The sequence below is a fragment of the Muscardinus avellanarius genome (genome assembly GCF_963383645.1).
Source record: "Muscardinus avellanarius genome assembly, chromosome: 17".
NCBI classification, from domain to species: domain Eukaryota; kingdom Metazoa; phylum Chordata; class Mammalia; order Rodentia; family Gliridae; genus Muscardinus; species Muscardinus avellanarius.
This window is the reverse complement of record NC_137803.1, coordinates 25,638,545-25,654,393: the sequence shown is the minus strand read 5'-3', so window position 1 is coordinate 25,654,393 and position 15,849 is coordinate 25,638,545. Positions and strand designations below refer to the sequence as shown.

The 15,849-nt window shown below is 45.5% G+C and overlaps 1 protein-coding gene across 1 annotated transcript in view; it reads right to left on the bottom strand.

Moving 5' to 3' along the window:
* MYO5B (myosin VB) overlaps positions 1–15,849 on the bottom strand; it is a gene marked incomplete at both ends in the record, with an annotated part of 329,445 nt that overhangs the window by 114,949 nt on the left and 198,647 nt on the right. Inside the window, 2 exons of the mRNA XM_080714447.1 lie at positions 8,097–8,362; positions 13,849–13,958. Of these exons, the coding sequence (XP_080570573.1) occupies positions 8,097–8,362; positions 13,849–13,958 (376 nt within the window). The remainder of the gene's footprint in view (positions 1–8,096; positions 8,363–13,848; positions 13,959–15,849) is intronic.

Here is a 15,849-nt window from a genome sequence, read left to right as displayed (position 1 = left end):
GAGATGCTCAGAAATCCAGTGAGAGTCTGTCTCAAAACGAAAAAGGAAAAAGGGCCGGAGATGTAGCACAGAGGAAGGAAGCCCCTGGATTCAACTCTCAACAAGCAAACAAACAAACAAACAAATACCCCCAACACACACACACACACACACACACACACACACACACACACACACACGCCATTGTATACCAGGGCCGGGGGAGTGATCCTAACATTCTTTCAAGGCCTCTTTTCATCCTGAGACCATGCACCTAAGGGTCTGTTAGAGATGCCAACCTTCTGATCTTTTTATTCATTAGTCTTGGGCTGTCAGCTGCACCTTCTAATGGCAGGACTTTGACTCCGTTCATGTGCTTCTCCCTGTGTCTAGATGTCTCCCCACAAGACCTGTCCTTCAGCAACAACACAGTCCAAAGCACTGCTGACACCCAAGGTCAAGAACAGTTATTCTTCTCTTGAACCCCAATCTGTTCGGTTTGCCGTGTGTACCAATTCTTGGCGGCTCTCCATGCCTGCAACTCTGATGTGCGACAGGAAAGTGCCCACTATAATGTAATCCTTTCCCAATCCATCAGCCAACTGTCCTAACAACTGTGAGAACTGAAATGGAGAGCAAGTCATGGTCTCTGCCCCAAATTGCTATTGGGAAGATGCTGGGAAACTGGCATATGAGAACCTCTTAAAGGAGCCTAAACTTTGCACTCTAGACTTCTGAAGCTGAGTGATGTCATGGGAGGGGGCACTGGCATGGACAGAGAGAAAAATGAGACTCCATCTGAGCCTTAAAAGCACGTGAGAATGCCACACTCCTAAGGGCTAGCCACCTCAGAGAAACTCTAGAAGGCTGAATGAACTTGGCTTGGGAACACTCCCAGCTCTAAGGCTCTCTTCAGAGGCTGGGAAATTCCAGGGTGAAGCCCAGCTTCAAATGATCTGCTAGGTCTGAGAACACTGGAGCCAGCCACGCACATCCGGCTGGAAGACGGCGTGACCAGGGATCTTCTGGGCCCCCAGGGCTGAGCCACTGTCCTCGGGCAAAGGGGGAAGTGCAATCACTGACCCTCTCCCTGTCTTCCAAGATGACTTTTCCTACTGGTCAGAGAGGAGCTGGTGGCCTCTGAATAAAAATATTGGGGCTATACAATGATCTAAGTTTATTTTGGAAAGGGAAACCAAGAAAAGATGAACCAAAAAAAAAAAAGACTAATTTTTTCCAAAGTAATGCAAGTAAGAAGTGGGTCTGAGAGGTTTACTTAACATATATCACTAAAGTCAATCTGCAGAATGGGGAAAACATTTGCAAATCACATTTCTAGTAGGGATTATTATCCAGAATATGAAGAGAACTCCTAATACTCAAGATAAAAAGCAACCCGTTTTAAAAATTGGCAAAAGAACATTGATATTTTTTATAGAAGACATATAAATGGCCAAAAGGTACACAGAAAGCTAACTAATGCCACTACTTATTGGAGAAAAGCAAATTGAAATCATAGTTATCAGCTCACACTCATGAAGATGACTACTAATTAAAAAAAAAGAGACAAAATGACTAGTGTTGGCAAAGATGTGGAGAAATTGGAATCGTTGTGCACAGTAGGTAGCAATGGTGTTGCCAGCACAGAACACAATATGAAAATTTCTACAAAAAGTTAAAACAGAATTGCTATAAAATTCAGCAACCCAACTTCTAGATGCATCCAGAATTACAAGCAGGACTCTGAAGAAATCTCTGCACAGCCATTCATGGCAGCATTATTCACAGTAGCCTAGAGATGGGAACAACCAGATGTCCAGCAGTGGATGGATGGCTAAACAAATGTAAACAATGAAATCTTCTGTCTTAAAGGTGTGGTGGTGCATGCCTGTAATCACAGTATTAGTTCTTGGGAGGCCGAGACAGGAAATCATAGGCTTGAATACAGTCTCAGCAATTTAGCAAGGTCCTCAGAAAAATCCTATTTCAAAAATTTAAAAGGGGAGAAGATGGGGAGGTTAATACCCCTGGGTTCAATCCCCAGTACCACACACACCAGAAAAATAAATAAATAAATAAAAATAGGAGGAGGGGAAGGGGAAGAACAAAGAAAATAAAGAAATCCAACCACATGCTACAACATAGATGAAATACAACATAAATTAAATAAACCAGCCACAAAAGAAATACTATATTATTCCACTTATGCGTGATACACCGCAGTATTCAAATTCATAGAAACAAAGGAGAATGATTATTGCTAGAGGACCGAATTGTTGCTTAGTAGGTACAAAGTTTCAGTTCTACAAAATCAAAGAATTCTGGAGAAATTTCCCAGCAATGTGAATATACTTACAGTACTGAGCTATACAATTAAAAATGGTTAAGATAGATTTTATGGTTTTTAAAAATAATATTTAAAAATACATCAATAAAGAGCACATCTCAAAGTCAATCACTAAGCCAAACATGAGGAGGGAGAGGGAGGGAATGGGGTGGGAATTGGGGAAGGGCTAAATGAGTGATGTGTGCATGTATGCCTCCACCATCTTGTACCCCATTCAGATGCATGACTGCAATGAACCAATAAAAAAATTAAAAAGAAAACAGCCAAAGAAAGAGCACTGAATAGAAAGAATGTTGTGCTAATGGGTATAGAAGTACACGAGAAAGTAACACATAGGACTGAGAAGAATATGAAATCCCAGTCAATCCCATTTCTTGCTTCCTAGAGCCCAAACTTTCCTAATTCCGGTCTCTGATCTCTTTCCCACTGTTCTTTAGCATAATACATGAATCTACTCTGCCCTGCATTGCTTCAAAAGACTCTGAGGCAAATGTTTTCAGCAAGACCAGCAGGCCGTAGCCAAAACTACTTACTACCTTGGCACTTTTAAGCCTAAAGCCAAAGACAAATGTGTACATTCCCTCAAATTGAAGCCATTTATTTCTAGTTGCCTCGAGGAAGGAAGAGGACTAAAGGATTAAGGTTGTAACTAATCAAGCCCTTGGAAGCAAACATGAGTTTATGCAACAGTAAAAGGAAACCCATGTATCACTTCGAGTCTCACTATAATGTACCAGTAAAAGTATGAAAAAGGAAAACCCAGCCCAAAGCTGACAGGATCTATTAATTTCCATCCCCTTCCTGGTAAGAAATACCCTGTAGGCAGCTTCAGAGAGCCTTAGTTAAGGACAACAGCTTGGCTTAGCTAAATCATTCTTGGTATTGCTGGCTTTGCACTTATTTTGGAGCTGGGGAAGGGGAGCCAGGTGGAAGGGAACAGTCTTTACACCAGGACCCTGGGGGTCCGGAACTGCCCCGGGAGGGCCCTAGAGGAAGGGATTCACCACCGTCCTGGCAGAGGAAGCCGTGGCCCATGCCAACTTGTTTAGGAGTTCACGGCCTTTTCTACTCTAGAAGCTACGCACGAGTCAGAACATCACGATTAGTGAGGATGTGCAGTATGATGCCAGCGTGTGTGTGTGTGTGTGTGTGTGTGTGTGTGTGTGTGTGTGTTCACTCTGGGCATTGATTCTGGGATAACATTTTAAACATTTCTAGGAAAATGTGGGGTGGTTCCTCCACAGTTCAGAACTCTTTGGTTTTGCATCTAAAATGAGCTTGACAGGTGGGCCAGTGATTCCCTAGACAGGTTCTGCAGGTCATCTGGGGACAGTTATTTCCATGGAAGAAATTAGAATCCCTCTGTTAGGTGTGAGGGGAAAAAGGACAATTCCATTCTCATTTTCAGCCTAATTGAGAGGGCGACAACTCCATATTCCTTCTTTCTTAATAAGTGGGGTGTACTTTAATTCAAAAACACATCTCACTGTCCTTCTGGATTTCACTCTTGTCATTTTTTTCCTTTTTTTGTGATACTGGGAAGTGAACCCAGGGGTATTCTACCTCTGACATACACCTCCATACACCTCCAGCCCTTTTTTTTTTTTTTTTTGGCTTGAAACAAGGTCTAAGTGGCTGAGGGCCTCGCTAAGTTGCTGAACCTGACCCTGAACCTGCAATCCTCCTGTCTCAGCCTCCTGAGCACCAGGATTACAGGCATGTATCACCACGCCCAACTAGCCATTCTTTTGTTCTTAAGTGACAAGGAGCAAGAAAAAAAAAATCAAAGATATCAGGTTAGTCCAAGGGCATCCTCTATGGTACACCAAAGTATCCCCCCACATAGCTAAGAAGGAATATTAAGACAATCGATAGGTGGTCTCCTTCCTGTTCAGTGGTTAATAGGAATAGGAATAAAAATAAAAATAATGCTTGAGTTTCCTGATACCATGGAGAATGAGATGCTTCTTAAAGAGTATCACTCCCTATAGGTTTGAGTAAAAACTACCAACTGGAATTAGGCTTTTATTTTTGGCAGGGGAGGGATCGAACACAGTGGCATTCTACACCCAAGCTACACTCCCGCCCTTTTTATTTTGAAACAAGCAGGCCTTGAACCTGCAAATCCTCCGGTCTCAGTCTCCCAAGTATTAGGATTATAGGTGTGCGCCACCACGCCTGGAATTGGTTTGTAAGAGGAGAGAGCAGGCTAGAGGAGAGCAGTGGATGTGGAGTGCACTGCCTGCTGCCAGCGAGAGTGACCACATTAAAAAGAAGACACGTTCAGTGGGTTTTCAGAAGGCGTCTGAAGTCCAAAAGATGCATGGCAGAGACACCAAAAATGGAGAAAGGTGTTGAAAGTAGTTGACATGCTTTATCACATTTCCACCAAATGTTCTTATCTCCCAGGTCAAGTAATAAAATTGCTGACCTGCTAGACCAGAAGCAGTACTCCAGATTCAATCTACCTGCTCTCCTGTGGTCAAACAGCTTGTTTTAGTTTCCTAAGAGTTCATAACTTAACCAAGAGAATCTACAGTAAGTGTGCAGTAACTTCCTGGCAGACCAGGTAGCTGAGGACCCTGTGTCTGTACTTAGGGAAGGCTCACAGGGGCTTTTTTCTCAGCATGCAGTGGCCCAGGCAGAGAGTGAGCTTGTTAACTAATCCTGGCTCACATCTCGCTTGCTCTCTTTCCTCTACCTACAGGGTGGGGACCAATACTGCACAGAGACATGGAGAACCACGCATGGCTGTCACTCTGGAGGGAGAGTGAATCACTTTATGACCAGGTTTCTAAAAGTAAATCAGATGAAAAGAAAACAGCGTAATGTCCCTGAAAGGAAAGAGCACTAAAGTTGGAAACGTTCCCAGGAGTGCCTATACACAGGCCCGTGTTGGGACCTGCTCTTCCTGGGAAGTTGTCAGATGCTCTCAAAGTTATCACAGGCTGCTCCTGGGTGAGGGCGCAGCGTATCAGAGCCTCCTCTATGAGGCCAGGACTTGGCACTAAAACAAGGAGACTGGGTCCTCTGGATAGCTACTCACCCACTGACAACCATGTCTTTCAAACCACAGGTAAGCATTCCCTGCCATCTATGTCTCTAGGTTTTTCCATTAGGCAATTATAGGACTATACAGAAAATAAATCCAATTGTAAAAATTAAATGGCAAATATAAATCCAGGCATTGGTGACACAAACCTGGAATTCCAATATGTGGGAGCCTGAGACAGAAGAATAGCAGGTTTGAGGACAGCCTCAGCAACTTAGTGAGACTCAGCCACCTAGCAAGACCCTATTTCAAAACAAAAAATAAAAAAATAAAAAAAGAACTGGGAGTATAGCTTAGAGATAGAATGCCTCTGAGTTCAATCTGCAGACACACACATACACTAATGTAAGAACAAAATACCAGCTTGCTTAAGTCCAGCTGACAGCTACAGATTCAGCAGGCCAGAGCTCAACTCCCAGAGGCCTCTATTACTAGACCCCCTGGGCAGGGAGCAACAGCCTACTTAAATTCAAGACACTGTTAAGAAAATACCCAACATCATGGAACTCAATCATGACATTGTGCCCATCACTAGCAATTAAGTCCTAGTTTTTCTATATGTTATCAGCAACAGTGAATCTTCATTCTAGTATTTCGGAACCAAAACATTAGTAGAATTTAGATTCTTACAGAGGTGGATTAAGAGAATCCAGTCGGGCACTGTAGCCTGGGTCTCTCCAGGTCTTCCTTGGGAAGGTAGCATTAAAGGTCAGTATTGGGGGAAATCCAATGATCTGAAAACACTTGAGGCAAAGAGGAGAGCACAGAAGCAATCACTGTCAGCCAGACAGTAAGCTCCCAGAGAGCCCTGGTTGTTGTGTGCTTCACATGGGCAACTGGAAGGGCTGAGGGCAAGGTGGGCGGCCGTCGCCAGAGGGGAAGCCCTGGAGAGCCGGGAGGACCGTCCCCCACCTCGCTTCTCCACGGTCCTTCTCCACCGCTGGCTCCTCAGCCATGCGGTTTCTTATTACACCTTGATTTTTCCTTCCATTCCCAAAGGTGCCTCCCAGCTTCCCATGTTCTACCCTCCTTCAAGGATCCAGTCCAGCTCTCGCCTCCCATAGAAAGCTTTTCCTGACCGAGTAAACAACTGTGCCCTCTCTAGCCCTTAAACTTGTACAGTGTTAAATGTCCAAACCCTCAAATGGGCCTTTCTACATTTTCTTCTGGTGCCGTCTGCATTACATAACTAGTATACACAGCTCCTCACCCTACTCCTGATGCCTGAAATCAAGTGTCTTGGGTGTCATTCTTCTTCCTCTGTACCTGTGACATGGTTCAACGTGAAAGCCAATGATGAGCTGCGGCATCAAAGACACCACCAGGAGAGCCTGTCTTTGCAGGGGGAAAGGGCTGCTTCATGAGCAGATTCACCCTCCTCTACCCTGACCACAGTGTGCGTCCTGGAGGAATTTTAGCAGCTAAGCATGCTTTGCCAGGACATCACTGTTCTGACAACGCTGCACTTCTACAGGTCTGGATTTCTATTTTAAGACAGAAGCCATGACTCCTAGAATTTAAAGATCCAGGAGGAGTTAATCTATTATTAGCTTAAAGAGGGCAGGACATTGGCCAGAAGAGAGGTGCAAGAGGGGTTGCAGCCCCATTCATATCACTTCAAAGAACATTCTAGGTGCATCTGGAAGGAACCTCTGATAAACTGCTGTTCAAAACTTCATTGGAAGCTACAGAAACTCAAGATCAGGGAGGGGCTGTGATCTGCAGAGGGCCACTCAGCTACTCGATAAACAGCATTGACACAGAAAGCCAATCCCCTAAAAGCTCTTCAAGCACACTTCATCACGTCATATTGCCCAGCCCTGCTAGCACACGCTGTTATAAATGACAGTGCCTTCAATTAACCTAGGATCCCACACCAGACACCTGCAGAATGATCGCACACAGCACAAATCTGTAGAGCAGCAGGCAAAATGATACTACTAAGATCACCACTGTGGTGATAATGTCAGTAAAATCGAGTGGTAGATTGAAATACAACATAACTGAGACACAAAACCTGAAAGTAACTTCCCTTCTTGGGCATGTTTCCAGTAGTAAAAATGAATGCCTGTGGGGTTTCTCATTGGGGGAAATAGTGGTGTTTTGATAGGGTACATTCTTCCTTGGGACTGTCATTTTTTTTCCAGTGTATTTTCTGCCCCAGTGTATTAATTTTGGTCAAAAATTTTAAGCGTGCAGATCTGTTTCTGAGTCTTCTATTCTGCTCCATTGGTGTATGTATCTGTTTTTGTGACAGTACCATGCTGTTTTTATTACTATGGCTTTGTAGTATAAAGTCAGGTATTGTGATTCCTTCTGCATGGTTTGTTGCTGAGAACTACCTTGGCTATTCTGATTTTTTTGTTGTTCCGAATAAATTTGAGGACTGATTTTTCTGTCTGTCAGGAATGACCTTGGTAATTTAATGGGTATTGCATTGAATCTGTAGATCACTTTTGGAAGTATGGCCACTTTGATGATATTTATTCTGCCTATCCATGAACATGGATGATCTTTCTCTCTTCTGCAAGACATTTAGCATCCTTGGCCTCAGGCCCATAATGACCTTAGTCATCCTGAACCCAAAATGCTCCAGCACATTTTAAGCTCTGTTGATTGAGAGTCACCAGGAAGTGCTCAAGGACTCTTGCTGGTCTAGCAGAAAGCCCTGATGACCAGAAGGTGGCATAAAAACTGGGAGACAGGTGGCAGGCCTACCCGTAGATATCCAGGACCCCGATGAAGGAGTGCTGCTTCAGGGAGGTGTGCAGGGCCTTGTTGATGTGCTCCACGATCCAGCCAAACAGCTGGGCATAGATGTGCTTGGCCAGGGCGTTGCGTGCGTTGACCACCTGCTGCAGGGACATGGTCTTGACGTAGGTCTCTGAGGTGGTGACCAGCTTGCGATGGCACAGCCAATGCTCCATCTGACTGTGCTCCACCCCTAGCAGGCGGCAGAAATTGCTCAGGTGTTCATCCTGGGGCTAGGGAGGGAAGACAGGATGAAGAGGAGCAACATTCTCTCTCCTACAAGCTCCACCCCAGCACTCTGGAACCCCATCTCTACAGCAACTGCCTCAGTACACCACATACACACACACACACACACACACACACACACACACACACACACACACAAAGCACAAATAGTGTTGCTCAAACTAATCATTAACACCTGCTGATAACCAATTATCAAGACTTAAACAACCAGTCTCTCCAATGTTCCTGTCCCCTTCCTCCACTGCTAGAGTACTTCTGAGTAATTGGTAGGAGAAAACATCCAGAGAAAACGAGTGGAATGAGAAATTGATAGCAAAAGAATAGATAATCCATCCAGAGTCAGGAGCCAGAAAGCAGCAGGTACTGTATAGTTTGCATCTGCAGAGGTCCACACGCAGTGCTTGCCCACAGCTCTGAAAGCAGTTCTCTTCCTCCTCAGAATCCTTCACCTGCGAGCTCCATGTCTACTTAGCTGAATGCTCAAAACAAACCCCAGGCTCCTAAGGCTGAAGGGGACTTTTAAAGGCACTGGAACCCCTGCCCTGTAGGCTTCAGTTTTCACTTCTATAAAGTAATGAGGATGGATCACAGCAGTGACTATCTTCTGGGCGAGAATAGAGAGAATCATTTCAGGGTGACACCAATGGGTGCGATCAGATGTGCTGGGGTTAGAAACAGGCTGAGATCCTGCAGACATCCTTCCTGGCACTGGTACACCCCCCCCCCCATCCTCCACCTCCATGCAGGCCCTCCCTCAACTTAGCCTCAGTCGCGGGAACTCACACATCCCCAAACTCTGCTCACATACATAAAGTACTTGTTGCTGGGTAAAAGCTAATCAACATAGGAAGCCTGGACACACAGTAAAAATATGGAACAGACTTTGACCTGAGATCACTTTTAGTGGCACTTTTAGTGATAATATCATGAGACTGATGCTAGAAAGAAACTGAACATTGCTCCAGCTTAATTAAATCTCTTTCATACAGGTAAGAAACTGAACCTCAGAGAGGTGCAGTGGGTTACTTGAGTCCCCTGGACCCAGGGCTTCTTCTACCCAATGTACCTACTAGCTACCCAGTTGCCTGTAGGAGCTGCATCTGAGCCTTCACACCACCTAACCTTTAAGCCACTAGTCTGTGTGAGTCGTTGCCCATTCAAGGCGCCCTATGTAACACCTGTGGTCCGCGGAACCTCCTCTTGCCTCCTGCTCATATTCTAATCCAAGTCTGCATGGGAAAGCTGACAACCCAGCCTCTGGCCTGCTGGAGAGCTCATTAACACTAAGGCTGAAAGGGAATCTATTAGAACAGGATGTGCCACCTCCTAATGGCCTCAAATTGCGTGTGGGACTCGTTTTCTGATGAAGCTGCCTTGTAGGATTTAAGTGAGGGCTTGTTCAATGAAAATTAACAAAGCTAACTGCATTTCCCCCAATGGCATAACTTCAGACCATTTATTTTCCTTGCAGAGACCTAAAATCATCTATCCCAAACAAATATAAGAGCATGTCACAGTAAAAAGTACCTTTCCAAATGATTAAGTATGGTTTGTGGAACAGTAACTGCAAAAAGTATGAACTGGCTTTCCAACAGCATTGGGTTAAAGATAACTGAACTGTTGTGTTAATACACCTAGTCAGCAAGGATGGATATTTTAAGGAGCATGTTCAGGGCTCATTTGGCCCAAGAGCTCTTCTGTCTCCAGGGTTAGGTTGCCAGGGAGAACCCCTTGGGAAATGTCATCATGATCCAACCTCTTATTACTCAGTTGAGGAAAGAGAAGCCAGAGAGCTTCTCACAGTGAGGGCCAACATGGCTGCTTCTGGCCAGTAGCCTTTTATTCCACAATCTTCCCTGCTGCCACCATAAAGCCACACAGGGTAGAGTTTAGTGCGTGGGGACTGCTTGGCAGGCAACAAGTTCAGAGGTGGCAAATTTCCAATTTGTTCATCTGACCTATTTCCAAGAAATTCATAATTGCCAGGCACAGCACTGCAGATGGAATCCCTGACATTTAAATGGTCTGGCAGCGGCACACACAAGGACCAAGGCCTGTTCCCAGACACCCTCACCTCTCCTGATGCCCCACACTGTGAGCACGGTGGGGAAGGAGCCACAGTTGGGGAATTCTGCTAACCACCAAGGGACAGGCTCCCTCTCACCCGCGTCTGACGGTTGATTAAAGGTGCCAACAGAAACTGATCTAATGTCGTGTAATTACATTTAAGCATAATTAAATGATGCTAAATTCATTAGAAGAGCCAGCTTTATAGGTAACAGATTAGTTTTATGGGCCCATATTGCCAAATTCAAGGAATAAATTGCCTCGGGTGTCCAAGTAATTGGATGTTGTTGGATCTCCAAGGAAACTGGCAGTCATGGAACATATTCTCACATTTTAATTAAAAATAAAAACTACCTAGCAGAAGGTACACTGCTTGTGGGTAAACAGCCCTTCCAATAGGAAGCCTACCCAGTGGACCCAGGGAACAAACCATGATCCATTTGAGAGAGGCTATGGATGGAACCATTTAATGCCACACTTCTCGAGCTTGGACTCAGGCCCAGCACTGATGGGGGCCACCGGTAGGAGGGGGACCCACCTCAAAGGGCAAGGCAGGCAGGGGTGCAGGGAAAAGATTGGCTGGCTCTGCCAATTACTATCATTCTGAACTTCCAGACAGAGGTTTTTCTTTCTGGTCTGGCCTTTAGATCTTTCTCCCCTATGCAGTGAGACGGGTGCAGAGATCCACTCTGGCTCTAGCAGCAAGAATGGAAACAGTTGAGACCTCAGTCCCCACGGGCTCTGAGCTAAAGCCTTTCCATGCAGGGCTGCACTTACCCTCCCACCCATGTGGTGCAAAGGAGGAGATGAAGCAGAGAGGTGAGCCAGCTTCCCAAAGCCCGCATCCGGGAAGAGGCAGAAATAGGACTTGAACCTTGACAGCCCTGACTCAGGGTCATGGCTCTTACTGTTCTCCAGACAGCCTCTACTGGTGGAGCCACCCAGACAGCTAGACCTTGTGCCCATGCTCACAAGCGGCCTACGACCCCTGCCTGTAAAGGGAGGTTTGCTACCTGGGTGGGCTCCTCTTTCCCTCTGCACCACCTGCAGGCACTCTTCCCCAAGTGGGCCCCAATGGTCCCACACAAGTGCCAAAGCGTGTCAGCCAGAACAGGGACCACAGCAGACATGGTCCTAGAGTTTAGTAGGGGTAATAGGCACTGATCAAGCAATCACTAAGAAACACTTCCCTGTCCACCTGAAGGTCCTCAGCAGAGGTGTGGAGGGCCACATCAGAGATGCCACATTTACAGGCCGCAGGCTGGACTTTCCAAGAGGCATTTGCCCTGCTCCACACCCAACGGCAGGTGCCAGGGAACACCCTGGCCTGGCTCTCCTGCCTCGCCACTAGCCCCCACCAAGGTCTCTGCTGTCTTGTGAACACTTCCTCTTCTCTGCATCACCTGAGCGTGGAGAACCTCAATCCATCATCCAGCTGTACACTTCTCTGGTACCTGCCAAGGCGTGGATACTGTGCTAGCAATAAGGTAATGAGCATGGACAGTCCCCACTCACATAGAATTTGAAAGTGAGGGAGAGAGGCAGAGCAAATGATCACACAATAAATGCAAAATGACTATGCTAAGCAACAGGGAGGGAGGTGCAGGGTGCTGTAAGATTCCATGACGGGGCTGTAGGTGAACTTAGCAGTAGAATACATACTCAGCAGGCTTGAGGCCCTGGGTCTCCAGAACCTCTCTCTGCCCACAACAAAGACTACCCAGAATCCATGATAGCGGTTGTGGCCCTGACAAGAAGAGGAGTGGGGAGGGGTGATTAGGGTCTAGAGGCTGAGGGAGCATTTGTCATCTTTTTTTGCATCTTCCTAGCCTAAACCAGCAGCTGGTTAATGCAAATATTCCTAATCGCATCTGTCCCTGACACTGCATAGGGTGTGGCTGCCCTAAGCATCCCTGGGGCCTTTACTGGAGTGTATGTGTGTGCATGTGTGTGTATTGGAGGCAAAGACCCTTCTCTGCCTTTCTCCTTAGAGGAAAGACTTCAGAGGTCCAAAAGACTCAGATTCAGAGAGGATTTAGCCTGCAGTGGAGGCTCGTTCACCTCTAGCCAGACCACAGGTCCTTGGTACACCTCAGTGTCTCTGTTGTTATTACTACAGCCAGCCCCACTGCGGCCCCAGATGTGTACAGGCATACACACAACAGCTGTCAGAAACTGCACCGAACACGGCCAGCTCCAACATTCTTTCCCCTCAGCCCCAAGTGGGCACTTCAAGGCTGTCAGAGACCACAGCATCTGTGCTGAACATGGCAACAGGCCCAAAGATCCTCTTCAAACCCAAGCCCATTTATATATTTTTTTTACCATCCTTATGCAGTTTAGTTCATTTTTAAATTTTATTTATATGTGGAACATATTGAAAATGGTATACATTTAGACTGTGCCATTTATTATTTAGGGAAAATGTAGGGGTGGAAGGAAAACAGTTATGAGCTCTTCCTGACCCCGGCTAGAGTCCAGGTCTTCCTCTCCCTAAAGGCAGGGTCAGTTTGAACCTCTGATCACCCCTGGACAAACAGTAGGAGGCTAAGCAATGTCCACTCAATGGAAAAAGCATCTGCCTGTGAACAGCAATGGACACAGGCCCACGTTCAACTTTTTCCAGCATTTGGTTATTTAAATTCCAAGTGGATTTTGGAAACAAGAGTCAGACTTTGCATCTCCCCAGAACCTAGCCATAAATGGGCACAGAAGAGGCAGAAACAGATGCGGATTCACCTATTCAAGGTGAATACCAGCTTTAGCCTATGTCAATGCCACTAAATTCCAGAGAGAACAGTGCAGTTACTGTCTGCACAACCTCACTGGGGCCTAGTCCACCATCCAGGTAGACATCTTATGTACTATGTATTAGCTACTACAATGGGTACCCGAACTCGTAGGAGTGCTTCACAGCTTGCAGGACTTACACACAGTTGTCTCAATATTCCTTGTACTGGCAGAATCTTGGTGCAGATCATCACCTGTCCTACGTGCTCAATCAGACTACAAGTGCCCTCGAGCCTACTCACGAAATATGGTGTCCAATACTCTTTCATCTCCTTGCTGCAGCGACCTCAGTCTGGAGCTCTAAAAATACTCAATGGATTGATAAAAAGATGTAGAATTCCATGTGCCTCAGCATATTTGGGAAAGCAACCCATCAAAAAGAATGTATTGAATAGCCACTAAATTCCTTGCCCTCCTGTGATAGAAACTTGATGGTAGCTGATCTGAAATGGATTGGTTCTTTTAAGAAATTATCAGCGGGTGAACAGAAGGCATTCTTGTTAAGAATAAATAACCTAGGGATGCCCTCTAAGTGCAGAAACACATTTCAGTCATATCAAACTCTAAGAATAAATTGTGTCCACTTTATCTCTGATGCTGGGGTGCGACTTACTGATATACTACAGGAATCACCATCGCGCTCAGCCTGAATCTCCACACTTCCAAGGTGCAGGATAGAAGCAATTATCTTAAAAATGCTTATCTGATGGGACTCTCTCACTCCTGGAAGAAAAAAAGTGAATGAATGACACTCTATTGCCACGCTATGATAGAAACCACATTTTACCCTTTTTAAGGACTTAAAAAAAAAAGTTTGAGTTTTCTTCCTGAGCCATTGACTCCTAAAATGATCCAGGCTGCTCACCAAGTAATTGCCACTCACAGTAACAGCTCAGGGGGCAAAGGGGCTCCCAGACTAAAAAAAATATTCTCACTGTGATTGTTCTGCGCAGACCAGATGGGTCACACCACCATTTAAACTTCTCCAAGAGCACAGGAGGGGCAGCAATCACACAAACTCAGTTCAGACTTCATTTCAACCACATTATGGATGTTTTATGAGTTTAATAAGAATGATCATTTATCTGCAGTCATTTTCCTCCCCAACATAATATCCTACAAACATCTGTGACACATATTCACAGTGCCACTGGGAGAAGAGGAAGAGAAACCGCTCTGGGGAAGCAGCCTGGGGTGAGTATTCCCTACACAAGAGGTACCTTGTGTACGTGACAGACACACACACTTATCCCAGGACGACTGTGGAAGGAAATGCAATTGTTGAATGGATATTTATCCACATGAACTATCAAAGGCATGAATCATCTCTTAAAATTTGTATCTAGCTTGAAGGCACTGTCATTTCTTTTAAATTTAAGCTAGAGAATAATATAAGCAACATTAGTGAGCCTACCACTCAGGTTTAAAAAATACTACAGGTGTTTCCCTATATTGTTCCCCAGATATAACTATTTGTTTTCAAGGCAATACTTTACATAAACAAGAAAAGGCACGGATGCATCTAGGATTAAAACTTTCCCCAGAAAATACACAAAGTGGACAATCCAAGTGCGAACCAAACAAAATAAATGCTGACATGAAAATCCTACTTCTTAATGTGGGATTCTCCAAACAAATAAACTACACTGTGGGAAGCAAAACAAACAAAAAACAAAATACAGAACACACACGGAAATCAAAGAGTAAAATGGGCATCAGCAACCTATGACCCATAGCCTGTTTTAGAAATAAAGTTTTATTAGAACACAATCAAGCCTGTTCATTTACATCCGGTCTGTGGTGGCTATTTCTACGCTACCATAGCAGAGTAGGTGCAATAGAAACCATAGGGCCCACAAACCCCAAATATTTACTATCTTGTCTTTAAAGAAAAAGTTTGCCAAACCTTCGATTTTTTTTTAAGTGCGTGTCTTTTAGAAAGTAGGGAAGAAGAAATTAAGATAATTAATCTGAAAATGTGATCTGCTTTGGGAATTCTAGTATCCACCTCGGAGCCCTGGAGGGCCCTAGCCCCTTTCTCCATACCAGCTCTTGCCAGTGCTTACACCAGCACTACAGGGCAACTGTCAGTGGCCTCCATCTCTGGCAAGCTGGCAGAATGCATCCTGCTCGGGCTGAGATGTGGCTCAGTAGTAGAGTGATGGTCTGATATGCATGTGGCCCTGGGTTCTATTGCCAGCTCCACAAAAAAATTAAAAAAAATAACACCTGTATCCTGTTCAACACTGAGTCCTCTCCCAACTCTAGTGAATTAGAGAGGCATGAGATGCTGAGGAAGTTGGGGGCCTCACTATCAATTTACTCCCTCTCAGCATCACATCCTCCCTCCTGGTGCTGCTCTGTGACCCTGGAGCTCACCCTGTACACACTTCCGTGCCTGCTGTGGGCGGGGCAGCAGGCTTATTCAACGGAGGGTGCTACAGGGATGGGCAAGGCAGCCAGGGCAGGAGCGTTTCCCTGGTTCTAGTTCAGATCCTCCCCAATTTGATCATTCACAAGGCGCCTTAGGTCACCTCTGCACAAGTAGCTCCTCAGCAGCGCTGGCTCCACCACACCCCGGGCAGGCGTAGCTGGGACTGACCTGCGGAGCCTC